Below are 17615 nucleotides of genomic sequence, written 5' to 3' on the forward strand. Positions count from 1 at the left end.
TTCCACTGAGTCCAGCAAACTGCTGACCGGCCCCCAGCCGCTCTGCCTCTGGCTACCTCTTCCCTCTCTCCCCCAGCAACAGCAGGGAAAGGCAGAAATGCTGAATATGACCTTGCCATTGCACTGTGGAATTCTCCACTCCGTTTGGAGCCGTGTCAGTGGCCCGTGACCAGCATCTCCCGCAACACACGCCCCAAACCACGATCAGGGAGTCAAGATACACCTTAACGGGTGTTTGTGGCTGGCTGGCTGCCGCCAGGCAGGTGACAAACCAGAGTAAGGTGGGACGCACCAAGCAGCAGGACTATGCAGTGCACACACATGTGCACATGCGTGCACACACACACACACACACACACAGGTTCTTCAAAGGCTACTTCTAATGAAGATATAGAAACAACTTTTCAAACCAGACAAAATGCCCACACCCCGGTGTTGCAGTTTACAATCTCAGCTTAGGCGGGTGGCTCAGGTACGGATCCCTGTGTCCCTGTTACCTCTCCCCCCTGCTCTAGGGTACCCGGCCTGGGTCCTGTGGGACACTCACAAGGGACGTGAGTGTGGGGATGGCCCTGTGCACACAGGCGGTTGTGGGGGCCACGGACAGCCTGCCTTCCAGAGCCCAGAATTCAGATGTATCGATCTGAGATCTGCTGAGTCCCAGGCGCCAGAAGCTGGATTTTGCAGATATCCCACGAAGGGTCTCTGTCTTCACGTCCTAGGGTCTCTCAGGACTGGCACCTGATGGCTCACTTCCTGTCCCACAGCCACATGATGAGGCAGGAAGCTGATCCTTCCTCAGAAACACCAAGGAACAAAATCAAACGCCTCCCCTAAGTTTAGAACACCTACCTGTTCTGGACTAAAAAGTCTACGATGTGGAGAGAAGTCCGGTCCACCGATCTGACTGCAAGATGCAGGGCAGTTTCATCTGGCTCCTGAAGACCAAAGAGAAACATTCCAGAATTCCAAGGGGAGCGTTCAGTTTTGTGTTCAATGTGAGCAAAACTGTGTCTCTCTCTTCCAAAAGCCTTTTATTCTTTCTTTCAAAACGCTTCTAAGACATATGGTGTCTCTCTAGTCTCCAGAGCAAACTCTGCTCTTGGGGCCATTTCGAGACCGGTCTTCCTTTCTCCACAGAAAATAATGAGAAATTCAGGGAGTTCACCTCAAAGTCCCCTTAATCTTGATATTCCTATCTCTGCACTAACAACATGAGGTGTTGCCTATAAGGTGCGTGTGGGGGTCTTCGTCCAAAGACCCTAGGAAGTTTCCCCAGGCCTCTTATACCCGATCTTTTATACCTGCTGCCTGAATAAACATAAATGCTTATTTTAAAAATGGCATTAGAGTTTTTCATTCTATATTTACGGACAAGGCCAGGAGTGCTAATGCCCAGACTGTCTTCAATTTATACCAGGGGACACATGACCTCCACTGCCTTTTCTGAAAGAGTTCTGGCAGGTGGGGGAGGACCGACCAGAGGAAGATGGTCTCAGGTGGGTGGGTGGGTGAGAGGGCTGGAGGCAAAGGCAGTATCCATGGAACAGGGAACATGGGACAAAGAGGGAGGTGGCCCTCAATCCACCTGCCGGGCCTGCTCAGCCAGCCAGGGCCACCCCCCCATCCTCTGGCTGGGGCAGGGCTCTGAGCTGGGCATGGCCTGAACCATCTGGGCTTGACTTCTCTCTGTCTCTCTCTCAAACACTGGATATCAGGCTCCATAGAACATGTGCTCGGCTGCTAAGGGGTAACTCCTGGCATCCTGCACCTTCATTATGAGGACAAGGAGGTTTCAAGGGAATGTGAGCGTGTGTCTACAAGGTCACCCGTGGAGGAGAATTAGGACACATGCCGAGCTGTGACACTGGTAGCCGGTTTCCTATGGGATCGATCCTGCCATGCTCGATCCCATGCTACCCTGAGACCCCACCCTCTCCACAAGGCTCTCCCAGGAAAGTGGGGGGAATCCCTCCTACTCCGGCTCCCTCGGGGAGGAGGGCACAGGTGGGGAGCAGTCTGGGGAACTCTCCTTCCCAGGGAAGCCTCAGGAGCCGCTCCTCAAAGTCTGGCCGTCAGCTGCCCTGCACCCAGGAGGCGGGACCCTCTGGCCTCTGAGAAGATGCTCCCTCCCCCAGGGGATGGGCTTTCCTTCCAAGGCTGACATCATATTTTTGGTTAAAGAAGAATAAACCATGAATTTCTCCCCAGAACACAATGTTGTCTTCCTTCAGAGAATTATACTACTTTCTCAGCATTTCTGACGACGCTGCCCTGCCACTCCCCACCCCCCCTTTCTTTTCTTTTGTAAAAGTAGCAAGCCACGCTCTTACGTGTCCGTTGGCCAGTGGGATTTTTTCTGTAAGATCCACACCGTCAGCATACGCTTGGAGTAATCCAAAAATATCTCTGGTTTTGACGGCCTCACAAAGGCTGTGGAGTTTGGCTGCATTATCCACATGCTTTTTCCTTGCGTATTTCCTCTCAATGTACTTGGCAGTAATGTAGTCCTTCCTGGCATTCCTGAAACCAAGCATAACTGCCTTGTAAACGATTAAGGGCCTCTATTCAAACGTATCTAACCTTCAATTATCTGTAACCGTTAAAAAAAAAGAAAATCCAGGGGCGCCTGGGTGGCGCAGTCAGTTGAGCGTCCGACTTCAGCCAGGTCACGATCTCGCGGTCCGTGAGTTCGAGCCCCGCGTCGGGCTCTGTGCTGATGGCTCAGAGCCTGGGGCCTGTTTCCGATTCTGTGTCTCCCTCTCTCTCTCTGCCCCTCCCCCGTTCATGCTCTGTCTCTCTCTGTCTCAAAAATAAATAAACGTTAAAAAAAAAATTAAAAAAAAAAAAAAAAAGAAAAGAAAATCCTGCCCACACCTTCCTTGCAGAAGCACTGTCGGGTAGGGAGCAATCTGCTGCGTGACCCTGGCAGTGCCTGTGTCCGGGGACACCCAGGGCAGTGAAATTCTCCAGTTTCCAACACAGGAGGCCTCAAGGCCCAGCGCAGGGTGACTGGGCCTCACTCAGGTGCCAACGGTAACTGGCCAGGTTAGGCAGGCTGGGAGGCCCTCCTTGAGAGCGAAGACAGTGTTCGGCCCCAGGGTGGCTCAGTCGGTTGAGAGTCTGACTTTGGCTCAGGTCATGATCTCGCGGTTTGTGAGTTTGAGCCCTGCATTGGGCTCATTGCTGTCAGCACAGAGCCTGCTTCGGATCCTCTGTCCCCCCCTCTCTCTGCCCCTCCCTGGCTTGTGCTCTCTCTCTCTCTCTCTCAAAAATAAATAAACATTAAGGAAAGAAAAAGAGGGAAGACAGTTATCTTCTCGTTCGTGGGCACTGTGCCTGGCAGAAAACGCACCACACATCTGATGAACCAGAACAAACTGTCAGCCTTTGTGGTCTATTTTCTGGCCTTCACGTGGCATTGTGTTCACAGACTCTACCTCCCCCATGGAGCCTGGAACAGCACCAACTCCGGGGAGGCCAGCAGAAGTGGGCATTCAGATCCCGCCCCCACCACACTGACGGTGTGTCCTGGGACAAGCATTTCATCTCTTTAGGCCTCAGGTCCTATTTGTGCAAACGTGTAAAACACGCCCTCGAGGAACTGGGAAAAATACATGAACTGACACATTTGCTGGGCACATGGTGGGTCCTTAGAGCCCTGGAACTTGCTGATCGAACTTAAAAGATGGAGAGCAAGGGGTGCCTGGGTGACTCAGTCGGTTAAGCGTCTGACTTCGGCTCAAGTCATGATCTCTCGTGGTTTGTGGGTTCGAGCCCCACGCCAGGCTCTGTGCTGACAGCTCGGAGCCTGGAGCCTGCTTCGGATTCTGTGTCTCCCTCTCTCTGTACCCTCCCCCTGCTCATGCTCTGTCTCTCTCTCAAAATAATAAACATTAAAAAAAATGTTTTAAAAATGGAGAGCTAGAGAAACAGTAGCTCCTGGTCAGGAGGACTTTCAGCATTTTACTCCGAGGACCTTAACAAACAACAGCTGCAACAATAAAAAAAAAGTAGACAGGATTTTTGAGAGCTACAGTAAAAACGAAATTCCCTGTGGCAATCAAGTGAGAAGGGGCAGGAAGCAGCCCAGCTATCCATCAGCCGGTGCAGGGACGAACACACGTGGTCCACCTACACAACGGAGTACTGTTCAGCCACATCGAGGAACACAGCTCCGACACAGGCTACATCATGGCTGAGCCCTGAAAACATCGTGCGAAGGAAAAGGAGCCAGACAGACACACAAGGCCACATGCTGTATGATCGCATTTACACGCAATGCCTGGAAGAGGCAAATTTGTAGGGACAAAAAGCAGATTAGCGGGGCTGGGGGGTGGGGGGTGAAGGAGTGGAGGGGAGGGTGGAGGGGGTGATGCCTGACAGGCACAGAGTTTTGTTTCGGGGGCAGGAAAATGTCCCAGACTGCGGTGATGGATGCATACTCTGTGAGTAGGGTGAACGTCACTGAATCTCATTTATTTATTTTTAAAATGTTTTACTTATTTATTTATTTTTTTTTTGAGAGAGGAGAGAGACAGAGCGTGAATGGGGGAGGGACATAGAGAGAGACAGAGAGAGAGAGAGAGAGAGAGAGAGAGAGAATCCAAAGCAGCTCTAGGCTCCAAGCTGTCAGCACAGAGCCCAACGTGGGGCTTGAACCCATGAACTGTGAGATCATGACCTGAGTTGAAGTCAGACACTTAACCGATGAGCCACCCAGATGCCCCTGAATTTCCATTTAAATGGGCGAGCTGTATGGTATGTGAATTGTATCTCAATAAAGCATGTCAGAGAAAACTGAATTCCACTGACAATACAAAAACTTAACTTTAGTCAACAGATGCACAGAAAACGACGCAACAGGATCGATTCCCTTGGCTCCTTTCTGGAAAGTGTGAAGCACACTGGAATTTCAAGAAATTGGGCGGGGGAGGCTGAAGGAAAAGCCGGGGCTGGTGGTCAGCTCTGGGAGACCGCACAGTTCAGAGCCCAGGCCCCTGGTCAGACGGCTGCTCAAACGGGTTCCACTGCTTCCTGTCGAGGGGACAGCGGGCAAGCCCTTCCCATGACCACACCTGCTCGCGGGGCTGTTGCAGGTTACACGAGATAGCGCAGCATTCTGGAAACGCCAGCTGTAAGGACCACAACAGCATGGGAGGAGGGGCCTCACAGTGAACCTGGTCGGCTCTTCTCAGCTCAGGGGCTGTTCCTTCCCATCCTGCCACCAGGGCTGTGCCAACCACATCTGCCATCAGCCACCGAGCCCCTCAGGTCAACACTGCGGGCCCCAGGGGGCGATGCAGGTCTGGGAGTGGGCAGGCCAACACCAGGCTCCCAGCGATGGGGGGGCTACTCTCCCCACTACCGAACGCCTGCCCTAAGACACTCACTGCCTGGGTGCTAATGAAGTGTGCTAACACACTTTCCATGCGTCACCTCACAAACGTCCAGCTCCTGGGCTTACAGGTCGAGCTGAGACAGGCGGTCTCATTTGGTCCTCACAACAAATGCTATCAACTTTTCTCGCCTCCCCCCTGCGGAGAAGTAAACTGAAGTCTATCAAGAGGACCCAGAGTTCTGTTTCCACACACGGTGGGAAGCTCTCTGAGGGCCGCCCCTGCTCTCGGGGTCCAGGTTCTCCTCAGGGGGCCTCCTAGCACAGTGCGGCACGCGGGGAATTGCTTAGTGACGTTTTGGGCTTGATGATGTGCCATATGTGACAACCTGTCTAATGATTCAAATTCTCCAGGTCTCTTATGATGAGCAGTTGGACCAGACAGTTGTGAAGTTCTAGGTAGTTTCAGTAAAACCCTTGTGAGATAATCATCACTGCGACCTCCCCCTGCCTTCCTTGGAAGGGGCTCAAGACATCCGGACCCTGAGTTCTTAATGTTATTCACCTATCCGGGGCTCTGTGACCCCTGAAGGTCACGCCCACACAAGCATGGGCACAGACCCGGTCTTTGCACCACCACGCTCCACGGCTTCATGAAGGAAGTTTATTTACTCTGTCAGCGTGGTCCCCTCCCCACCTCTTGTTGTTTTGGAAAGGATTAGACTTTTGGAGAAAAGCAACGAACTTAAAATAACAACACATTTGGCACGTACTTCTGAAGGATGGGCCTGTGTAAGGTCCTTAATCGCAGAAAAGGAACAGCGCTGCCTCCATAAACAGACACAAATCTGCCTGCCCTCCCCTCCCACCTATTTCTCTCTCTCCACACCCACCCCCAAATCCAAAATCTGGGGATTCACAGGCCACTAGAGGGTCTGTGCCTTCCCTGTCAACAGATTTGTGTGCTGATGGTATGTTGTCCTGAGATAAAGCCAGAAGCATACACTCCTTTCATCTGCGAGTAAACTATCAGCTTATTTAAACAGCCACAGAGCTGGGACTTTACCTTTGACTTGTTGATTCATTAACTATGTATTGAACCACCACAAGCAACATACTGCGGTGGGAAATACAAAAATCAGGAAGACGTGATCTATTAGAGAAATATGTGTAAACACTTTGGTACGATATAAAGTGGCATGGAAGGTTTTAAAATAGAGCCAAAGGCTACAGGAGCAGACAGACCAGCAGTTAACTTCACCCGAGCGGGTATGAAAGCAGGTGGCGTTTTGCCATCACACTGGCCATCCGCCCTCAATCTGGGGGGAAAAGAAGAAAAGAGGGGGAGGGCTACCCTTCCTTCTCATTTGTGCCCAGGCTGGCGGTGGGTGGGGGGTGTTTCAAGCAGACAGAACGTTTACACTGAAGGAGTCAAAGCAGATCATGTTCATGTTTTCGAAACATCTAGCCCCAGAGTAAACAAATTCTCTGCTTTTATAAGGCACCCCTGGTACTTGGAAGAAATTACTTATCAGACGCTTTGCTCAAAACGGATCAATATTACGGCGACTTGCGAGACTGGCACCTTCCCTGTCCGTCGATTAGACTGTAAGTAAATGCAGCATATACCAGACCATGACATTCCCTTTGTTGAACGGCAGCTTCCAGCAATCTCGGGAAGAGCTGGCTCACCTCTGGGCAACCCTCCAATTGAAAGCTAAACGGAGAGGACCCTGATCTCTCAGGGTTTGTGGGATCGGTATGTAGCCCTCAGGTCGCCTCTACTGCCCACACCCAGGGTGAGCGAGCAGAGCTGATGACACCACCTGAGTCCAGGCCTACCCAACTGTCCCCTGACGACCACTCCGCTGGCTCTGTGAGCGGGCGAGGGTTGCAATATTAGAGGAGAGAGCTCACAGCAGCCCCGGAACCTGCCCAGGTCCCACGACTGGCTAAGGTCCTACGTCCTATACCACCTGCCTCTCCAGGTTTGGGTAAGAATACAGATTTCGAACTCAGATCTTCATGCAGAGAGGACCATAACCTAGCCTCGTGCCTCGTACCCAGTCCCACAAAACCGCTATTGCCAGCATCTGCTACAGGATTCCAACAGGAAGCGACTCTGATCCAACACCAACCAAATGCTCATCTCAGATACCCGATACCTGAGGGGGCGTATCACGAACACGGTGTGTTCATGCCTGTACATGTCTAGGCTCTCTCACTGCATTGTTACCTCATCCAAATGCAAAAGAACACAGATCCCACCATCTCAGCTTCCCAAAGACAGGTCCCAACAAACTGGTGACAAACACTTAAATTCTCTGCCTTTGCCAAGGGCCTGTACTCCACCTGCTATGTGAAAAACCACTCCTAGAGCACTGTCCACGGCTCCTCACCTTATGTCCTTTAGGAGAGACCTGTGCCATCAATCCCCTGTCAACCTTCTTCCAAGGGCAATGTTGTCTCTGTCAAAGAATTTTTCTACTCTCTCTTATCACATTTTTCTCATTCCCTCCTGTCCTGCCCGTCACTGTGGTCCAGGCTCAGCAGGCACTGGGTCTTTTAACTGCCCCGGGGACACCCCTCCTTCCGTCTGTCTGTCCCACCTTGCGTTGTATGACAGTAGGTGATCACCCTCCAGCCACCTGGAGCAGAGAGGCCATCCACTGCCCGGACCTGCCAGTCTTCCGTCCACCTCTCGAGCCCAAAGACCAGTGTAAGCCGGGTGACTTATGCTCCATTTGATAAGACTGGCAGGAAAATCTCCCGTAAGCTCTGCCCCGTCGGGCCAGCCGGATGCATGAGGCACAAAGCTTCTCGGCCAGGTTTTGGGTCAAAAGTGAAACAAGAACAAAAAATTCTTGTTGAAGAAAACAGCACACTCTCCACATTTGCAAGGACACTGGGCCAGAAAAGGATACGTGGCCCAGAATCTATGCAGAGAGGGGCGCCTGGGCGGCTCAGTCGGTTAAGCGTCCGACTTTGGCTCAGGTCGTGATCTTGTGGTTTGTGGGTTCGGGCCCCGCGTCGGGCTCTGTGCGGACAGCTCGGAGCCTGGAGCCCGCTTCGGATTCCATGTCTCCCTCTCTCTCTGCCCCTCCCCCGCTTGTGCTCGCTCTCTTTCTCTCCCTCTCTCTCAAAAATAAACATTAAAGAAAATTTTTAGGATCTATGCAGAGGGAAGGGGCTTGAACTCCCCTGATGCAGAAGGTGAGGGGGTACTCATATGCCACCAGTGAGGGCGACACTCCTCACTCCTCTGTCATCGACCTAGAGCATCGGCCAAAGCTGCCTTGCTGTGGCTTCTTCCTAAGAAAACCAGCCACACCGATTTTTTTATCTGGATGCCCAAAAAGGTGACTTGCCAGAGAAAAAAACCAAAACAAACCAGGGTGATCTATTCCCCAACGAAGCGACAACTGAGATCCCCTAAACTTGTTACTGTGCTGCCTCACGGGGCTTGGGTACAAGGCCAGTCTTTGCTCAGAAAACAAAACCAGGCAGGTCCATACTTACATGTCGCTGCCCGGGTTGGGTTTGACCGAGTCCTCAGCCGGAAGGCAACACTCCATGATCTCATTGAAGCCTGCATTCCCAATATTCTTGGCAAGCTGCAAAAGGAGAAGTCTATTTCAGGGTACTCAATTATTAATGCATTCCACTGCTGCACACTACTCATGCGTTGATGATTTATTTAATGGCCACTAAGAAATCGAGCAATAAAGTGGTTTGCCGTTAATAAAGATGGACAAAACCCAAACCCCAAAGGTACTCATAAAACTAGAGATAAGAAGCAGCAGGTCTATTACAGAGAAATGTTCTTATAAAATGTCCCCTGGATAAAGCACCGAGGTGGACAGGAAGGGGCAGTAACTTGGTCCGATGTCAGTTTCCACCCTTATCCCCTCCCCTGAAAAAACCTGTGCTCCCACTGAAATGGACCTAAAAAGATCTATTTATGCCAGCAAGGAGGCGGCTCTCATCCAGTGGAGAGTGCTGGGCCAGGAAGTCAAGACTCGGGTTCAAATCACAGTTCTATTCCCTGGCTTTGTGACCACACGCGAGTCAGTTTACCTGAGTTTCAATTTCTCACCAGTAAAACAGGGATGATACCTACCTCGTAAAAATAATAGAGTGGAGCAATTTAGGCGAAAGCCTAATTCGGTTCCATAAACCGAAGCACAAAAATGTACTTGTTCCAAATGTAAGGTCCTCATGCAACGATCAACTTTCTTATTCATTAAAATTTAAATGAACACATTTTAATCAACGCTTCCTGAATACGAGGCAGTGTGTTCAACGCAGCTAGACTAGGGAGGCAACTGTCACGGCTTGTCTTAGTCAAGCACAATATGGCAACTGGCACTCTCCTGAGTGGAGGCACAAACTGGGTGAGCAGGAGCTCCTTAAAAGCAGGGGTTTAATCATCTTATTTGAGCACCCAGCCCAGCACCTGACAGAGATTAGCTTCTTCAATGTTTAATGAAACCGAACTGAAAGCCAGCACCTGGCCCAGGGCTCTCACGAGAACAGATAGTTCACCTCCCGCGTTGAACAGGGCACAATGGGGCACGTGGAGCCTCTGATATCTCTGTTCTCCAGCAGTGACGCGGACACAGGGTCACAGGGCATGTTCTGGAAGATCAGGCGGGTGCCTGAGCACCCCTTCTCTCTCCAGGGGTAAGTGACTGAAGTGACAGCCAAGGGGATCTGAGTTAGAGGAGCCTGAACTTTCTGGCGGTGAGAAAGGTGAAGCAGGGAAATGGGATTGCGAGGGACGCCGCCGGACAAGGGATGTGGGACACCTTAGTAACCGTCCGATCCACTTCCTGATTTTACCGTCCTTGGTAAAGTGAACACAGTGTCCTAGATGGCTCAGAGCACCAGGCACTAAGCAGCCCCACCTGGGCCCTCATTCCCGGCCTGGTGGCCTCAGGCCATTGTCAGGGGACAAAACCCTGGGGCTGCCTCACTGTGGTTTCCCCAAGAATGAGGCTGATGGCCAACCACACCAGGTGACAGCGCCCATGTACCATGGACCCAACGCCCGCAATGATTTCTTGGATCGTCAGTGTCAGATCCAGGACTGAACCTCAGCGTCAGAGCCCCTGTTTGGAGCCAGGCATGGCTGAATGACCCCATCCTTCCGTGTAATGTGGACACCGTGCCCTCGCCAGGCACAGTCGTCTCTCTTCAGAAGGTAAGTGACGGAACGGGCCCCAGCGCCCTTCTGCGAGCAAGGGCCCCGCATGCCTCTGAGTCTGTGGTAAGCAGATGGGAGGTGGGGCGTGAGGAGGAGAATTCCCCGCGAATCAGCTGCCTCCCTTCTGCTTGGACTTGGCTGGTTTACTAGGGGACAGCTGGTCCAGGGAGCCACCGCATCCGTGCGTCACACTTGCCCAGTGCAGAGAAATGTGCCGCCTCACAGTTTTGCCAAGTTCCAGCGAACAGTTCAGCCTGCAGAGAACTCCTTTAGAATCATCAACAAAAGCAAAGCATTTGCAGATGGAAGCTGCAGGGTCACGTCGAGAAAATGCGGGTCCCAGCGGGCCCAGTGGGCGGGAGCCAAGGAAACAGGAAGGCTGGTGTTATGCAGCCCCCAACACATATGCCCCCCTACTCCTGGAGGTCTCCCTGCGGCAGACACGGGGCCAGATCAGATCTAGGAAGGTCTGGGGCACTTTAAGTGCTACATCACTCAGCAACGCAAATCCCAGCCCCAGGTCAGTCCGCAAACGCACACCGAGACCTCAGATGCACTCGGTACTGAGCATGAGACACAACCCTGCTTGGGGGAAGCTCTGAGATCAGTCTTTTTTTGTTTTGTTTTCTTTTTTAAGTTTATTCACTTATTTTTTGAGAGAGCACGTGCACGAACAGGGGGGAAGGCAGAGAGAGAGGGGGAGAGGGAATCCCAAGCAGGCCCCGTGATATCAGTGCAGAACCTGACATGAGGCTCGATCTCCCGAACCATGAGATCATGACCTGAGCCGAAATCCAGAGTTAGATGCTTAACCAACCGAGCCACCCACGTGCCCCAGAGAGAGCTCAGTCTAACAAGACAGAGGTGAATACAGAGAAATGCACAGTGTTGGGGGCTGGCAAAGAAGTCCACACTGAGCACAGAGTATGGAGACAGCAGGTGTATGTCAGCAGGACAGCTGCCTGGTCAAGACACCCACGACACCACACACACCCTGCGTGGAACCCTGGGTCCCTCTCCCTCACTGCACGGAAGCACCTGAGGATGGGGACAGAGTCACGTGTTTCCGGAGACTCTTAGCACTGACCTGTGCCGGGCCTACGGACCCAGACCGAGACCTCAGATTTTACCCAGAAATTGTTTTCCGAGTTTGGGGTGAGGATGGGGAAAACCTGCCCGTTTTACTGTTTCCGGAGGGAGGGAAATCTGCTGTGACCTTCTTCCCTGCTCTTACGCTCCCCGAGGGGAGGAGCGGGCAAATGACAAGAAAGAACTTCCGTGACTGTGGGCCTCAGCACTGCCACACACACAGGAGAGGCTGTGGGCTCCTCCTGTTCCCGCCTGTGTGAACCTCATCAACCAATCTGGCTTCTTTCAACACGAATCAGACTTTGGATCTCTCAACTGGTTCCAAATCCAGGAGTCGGCTGCTTAACTGAGTCACCCAGGCGGCCCTGGCCTCATTTTTAAAGACAGAGTTCTTGTTTGGGTCAGACACGGTGTATGTAAAGCACCCTAGGACAATGCCTGAGTGTAACAGTTGCTCAATAAATGGTAGCTGGGACCACATTTCTTGCTGCCCTTAGGGTCCTGAGAGCAGCTTCGCTGCAGTCCCAGGGGAAACAGCGGTTCCAGCTGTGAGCTATGAGCTCACAGAAGACTTTGGAAGAAGATTTTAAAATTACAGACACAAATAAAATTTCGTAATATAAAAATTCCCTTTATTAATTTCATGTTTGAGGTCAAACTGATCATATGATACGAAGACCCCAGTACCAACGGTACTATCTTACACGTGAGCTGGAAATCAATGCTGAAATGATCTGTGTTGGGGCAGGAGAATCTACCTTTCCAAAATCTGTGTTTACCAGGAGGGTTTCTGAAAGTGGGTTTGCTTTGAAATCGGAGGACACTGAGCGCACGCGCTAGAGGGCCAGTTCAAGTGGGGTGATCTCCCAGAACGAACTAGTGCTTCACGCATTCATGTGTTTCCACTGAGTAAGACATGATTCTGACAGCAGGTAGAGGGGAGAGAAGATTACTGCTAACTAGCCACCCTCGCGGATGCCGCTGAAACCCGTTCAGGTAACATGGAAATCAAGCATGCTCTGAAACCAAAATAAAAAAAAGAAGGAAATGATGACGTTTCCGTAGCACATGTGTTTCCAAGGGAACAGTGTGCAGATGTGAAACCAGAAAGTAATTTATGGAATTAAGCAAAACGATTTTTATCGTGACGAATAATACGGTGAGGCCATATGGGAGGACAGGAGTGACCATCTATGTGGTGACGGTCTGTTTAGGGTCAGCCAAGGATGAAAGTCTGCGCCCATCACAGCGCATCACCCTGAGATTCGGGCTCCAGGACTGACTTACCTGAAGGACAGAGAATCACTGCACCTGTAAAGCAACTTTGCCCAGGATTCTCCCCTGGAGACGCTGGGAGTTGACTTTCCAGGCCACCTCTTATTTCCTCTCATAGGGTGCAAGGAGGTTCAATCAACATTTGCTACACAAGAACACACACTACGACAAACTCAAGCAGAGACCCTGATGTCCCTGCTCTGCACATCGTCAATGTTCATACTTGCAGCAGAAAACCGGAGTGGACTCTCCCTGTGGATTCATACGTTAGGACACGTGGATTGTTCTTCTGAAAGGATTCAGTTAAAGTCATTTTGGAGTAGAGAATTATGAGAGCTAATCCTTCATAGTCTTTACTGTGTGCCAACGTAATTCTAAACACACACACACACACACACACAGGTCGATGTGTCAAGCCTTCAGGAGATCTTCTGTTCAAGCATCCAACTGTCTAAGCAGAATAAAAATAACCTGGGTGCTTTAAAAAGGCTTGAACTTCTCATGTTTTAGAAATGAATCCTAACCCCTGACAAACACTCTCCATGCAGTGCTTGACTTAACGGCTGAGCGGTAAGGGTTCTGGGCAGGACATCAGGCTCACTGTCCTGGCACGCGGTGGGTGGGGCTGGGGAGATGCCCACCTCCCGTGAGCAACCAGATGACCACACAGGGAGAGCTGAGGGGCAAGGGGTGGGGGGGAGAACCCCACAAGACTCGGGGGCCTTTTCCATCTGTTTTTCTGCAACAACTGAGGGTGAGGCAGACCAGGAGAGTCTGAAACCAAGGCATAGATCAGGTTCTGAAAATACCTGCAGATACTAAATAAGCAGTCTCTGCCTGATGGCTCAAAAGGGCTGACAGCTGGCCAAATGTTAACCCCCCCTGTGAGGAGGTGCAGACAGAGGCTCTGGGAGATAAAGACCAGGGTTCTAACCAGGGGTCAGAAGCCACCTCACTGTTTCACCAAGACATGAACATCTTCCCTTCTACCTTCTTTGGTGTTTTCCTGCTTAGTAGGCAAGAGTCGCATGAAGACCATCATTTTAATTTTTGAGACACATTTAAGCAGGTGTAACAGATGTGCTGGGGTCAAGCCTCGACCAGCTCACGAGAGCCATTATTAAAATTACATTATATAAACTCCTAGTTAAGTAAATTATACTAAAAACAAAGTAATAAGGGCTCAGAACTCATCACCTCCTAATCATTTTACTATTCTGTTTCTGAAGCCACGGACAACCAGTGTTTGTGCGGTGAACTCAGTTACATTCAGTGACTCACGCTGGTTACTGACGATGGCACAGATTTGAGAAAATGGCCACGGCGGGAGTACAGACATCTGTGGACCGGCTGACTACAAAGCAGGGCTTTCTTTTTCTTAAACATTTGCTGGGGATGGGGGATGGAGGGTGGAGGGTGGGGAGTGGGGGACAGGGAGGGACAGTAGTGATGCTTAAATGCTCACCACACAGCAGGACAGGCCACCACAAGGACCAGTTCGTTTTCCAGGCTCTTCAGAGGTGAATCGTGAGCTCTGGATTAAAGGGTCCCGCCCTAGATCTGGCACTTTAATAACTATATAACCTTGGGTACATGAAAACATTCTAAGCCTCAGTTCCTCTGTCATAAAGAGGGGATAAACAGCAAGGTCGCTGGGTTGTAGTGAAGGACAAATGAACTAATACATATAAAGAGCTCTGAGAAGTGCTTAGTACAAAATAAGCAATTATTATGTCACCACAAATCACTTAACACTTCCCGCTGTTTTGAGGAAATCAGTATGGCAGCAGACCAACTGCCAGGGGTTACCAGTGCTTCCTGAGAATTGGTGTTTCTTTGAAAATATACTGTGGGAATCTCAAGGCTAACCAAAGTCAGTTACCCAGGCTACCTCTTGTACACACACAGCTCCACCGCGGAGGCTGAATGCATCACGACAGTAACAAGAACGGCATTGTGGAACCAGGAAGACACTGCCTGAGTCTTGCTGAGTCGCGCTCCATTTTTAACTTGAAGTAATCAGGGACGTGACCAACCGGGCGACCAGAATTCACTCTCGTTTCTCCCAACTTCACCTTTCAAGACCATAAAGGAATCCTTTGCCAAGACCAGGAAGATTTGACAAGATAGTTCAAAATGCATTACAAGTTCAGACCCTGGTTCTAGAGTAGTCATCGATAAAATTTATGGCCCCTTGAGAGGTATACTGACCACAATAATTGATCTCCCGTCAAGACGATTGCTCTTTTCATTACAGTCAACGGCGATCTATATCCACTTACTGTTCACTGCCCAGTGCCCAGCTACACCAAGAATTTCAAACACTGCTTCTCAACCAGCAATCACAGGCTTTGAAAACAGTCCACCAAAGCTCCATTTTAGGTGGCCTCCAAACAGCTAGTGTGATGTGCCTTTTCCTCCGTGGGGCTGGTCTCAATACTCTGGATGTTACTTCACAGAAAATGCTTCAACCTCCCAGTATCCTTCTATACTGCGCTGCGCGGCTCATATGTTATCACTGAGCCAAAAAGGAAAGCCTTCTTTAGAAACAAAGGCAGTAAAAGAAGGCCGAAATCTCACCCGGAGAGTGACAGTAGAGGCAGGGGAAAAGTGGGCCGGAGGCCTGAGCCATGTCGTGACCACAGACTCAGCAGGGATCTGCTGGGGGCTCCGGAGAACAAGCCCTCAACTGTCTCTGGGCTTTCCGCTGTGCACGCATTTAAGGAATGGGGTGACCTAGACTGTGTCGCCATCGTATTCCACGTCGTACACACGTCTCAGCTCTCCTTTTTTGTGTTACTTCACTTTATTCGTTTAGGAAGAAGGTTTTACAACAAAAAGTGCCTTCAACTACCAGTAGCTGAGAAGGAGGAATTACCACTGAGGTTCTAATTGTCCAAACCCATCTGGCAAAAATCAACAACCATCAGCCCAGGGGAATTGCAAGAAAGCAAAATGGGTTCGAACGCCAAAATGAAAACTTAGAATTCGGTGCATTCATTTTCATTTCAAAATCAATGATTTGAGAATTACCAGAAGCTCAGACGTTCCCAATACATCTAACGTCAGGGACTGCATCCTGGAATAGTGAACCCCGAGCTCTCGGTGGATTCCAGAACACTCAATACAGGTCAGGATGCCCAGATTGGTGGAGAGCCAGGTAGGATCTGCCAAAGAGAACAGGGAAAGTTGGAGTTCACAGCAAGTGCAGGGCTGGGGTCACAACACTTTTCCCGTATAGCTATTGCACATGGAGTTTTGAGCATGAGCATTTTCTCAACCCTGGACACAGCTGGAGCCCTCCTTCATCACTCATTCTGCATTACCACCCGCTTACACACAATACACACATATGCACCTGTCTGCTCCCCCTCCCTCCATTTATTTACTCATTTATCCTGCCCACCCTTCCGTTCATTACGAACTCCCAAGTGACAGGTGCGTGTCCAAGAATAAACAGGACACAGTGCCCTCTAGTGGCCACAGGCCCTGAAGGCTGTCCTGAATACAAACCACGCCCATCACCAACCCTGGTCATACCAGCAAAGGGGAGAGAAAAAACGAGGGCCGCCAGTCTAGTGCTGTATAGGGAACAGACTTAAGACAGGTCTACATGTTCACAAAATGCTAACAATCATGACGGAGAACACACTATGGGCTGATGCCACACTCTGTGCTCAACACTTTGGCGGCAGCAGAAATAGTTCCGAGTGCAAGAGCTTCTGCAATTACAGATGCTGTCACCTGATACTCCTTCAGCACACACGAGAAGGCCAGCAGGCAAACAGGGCAGGAGTCTTCATGGTGCTCAGAAAGGAGAAGGGGCTTGCTCGAGGCCGCAGGGGGTGCGGAGCCGGACGGCAGTCCTGCCTGGGCCCGGGCCCATGCTGGCACCGTGTCACCGAGCTTCTCCCGGAGCACAGCTCCTAAGTCACTGAGCCATCCTACCGTGTGCTGGGTACACAGCAGACACCCAAGGGATGCCTGACACACGAATGCTGAGTTTACCGAAAATGGGGCGTTCAAAACAAAACACGCCAGAGCACATTACCCCGGCCCTTGCGTACTATTCTCTGGCGAATTACCCGCTGCCCTTAGAAACTTGCTGCGGGGAACTATCGCAACCTTGGTCACCAGCGAACTGTCACGTTACTTTTTCAAAGTTCAAGTTATAAAAAATTTTATCCATTTGGGAAACTTCTGGGCATCTGTGTTTGCATTTCTTCCATACCGGCCGTAGCACACTTTCGGGAGACAGGAGTATGTTTAGATCACTTTGTATCAATTTTCACGTCAGCTATCTTGTCCTACCATTTCCAAACAAAAACGTCCGCAGCTTTGACTTCTTTATGAAAGTGTCTTAAAAGTCCCAGTGAAGTGCTACACGGCCCTCTTTGCTTAAGAAAAAGCACAATTAGGGTCACCCGGGTGGCTCAGTTGGTTAAGAGTCCGACTTCAGCTGAGGTCAAGATCTTGGGGTTTGTGAGTTCGAGCCCCACATCGGGGTCTCCTCTGCTGTCAGCTCGGAGCCCGCTTCAGATCCTCTGCCCACCCCCCCCACCCCCCCACCGCTTTGAGCTTGCTCTCAAAAATAAATAAACATTACAAAAGAAAAGAAAAGAAAAAACACAATTCACTACTTACCACTCCCTACACCTCATTTCCTGCCAAAAGGTACTTTTTAATGGATCCAAGACCCTGAGGGAA

At 50.7% G+C, this 17615-nt stretch overlaps 1 protein-coding gene across 10 annotated transcripts in view; it reads right to left on the minus strand.

Annotated features, from left to right (window-relative positions):
- Positions 1–17615, minus strand: part of ASAP2 (ArfGAP with SH3 domain, ankyrin repeat and PH domain 2) — a 174023-nt gene that overhangs the window by 21350 nt on the left and 135058 nt on the right. For all 10 annotated transcript variants that reach the window (XM_045447775.1, XM_045447774.1, XM_045447773.1 and 7 more), the window contains 4 exons: positions 15942–16075; positions 8858–8952; positions 2334–2523; positions 853–938 (listed from right to left, as the gene is read on the minus strand). In XM_045447775.1, coding sequence (XP_045303731.1) covers positions 853–938; positions 2334–2523; positions 8858–8952; positions 15942–16075 — 505 coding nt within the window. The remainder of the gene's footprint in view (positions 1–852; positions 939–2333; positions 2524–8857; positions 8953–15941; positions 16076–17615) is intronic.

The sequence above is a fragment of the Leopardus geoffroyi genome, chromosome A3, assembly GCF_018350155.1.
Source record: "Leopardus geoffroyi isolate Oge1 chromosome A3, O.geoffroyi_Oge1_pat1.0, whole genome shotgun sequence".
NCBI classification, from domain to species: Eukaryota; Metazoa; Chordata; class Mammalia; order Carnivora; family Felidae; genus Leopardus; species Leopardus geoffroyi.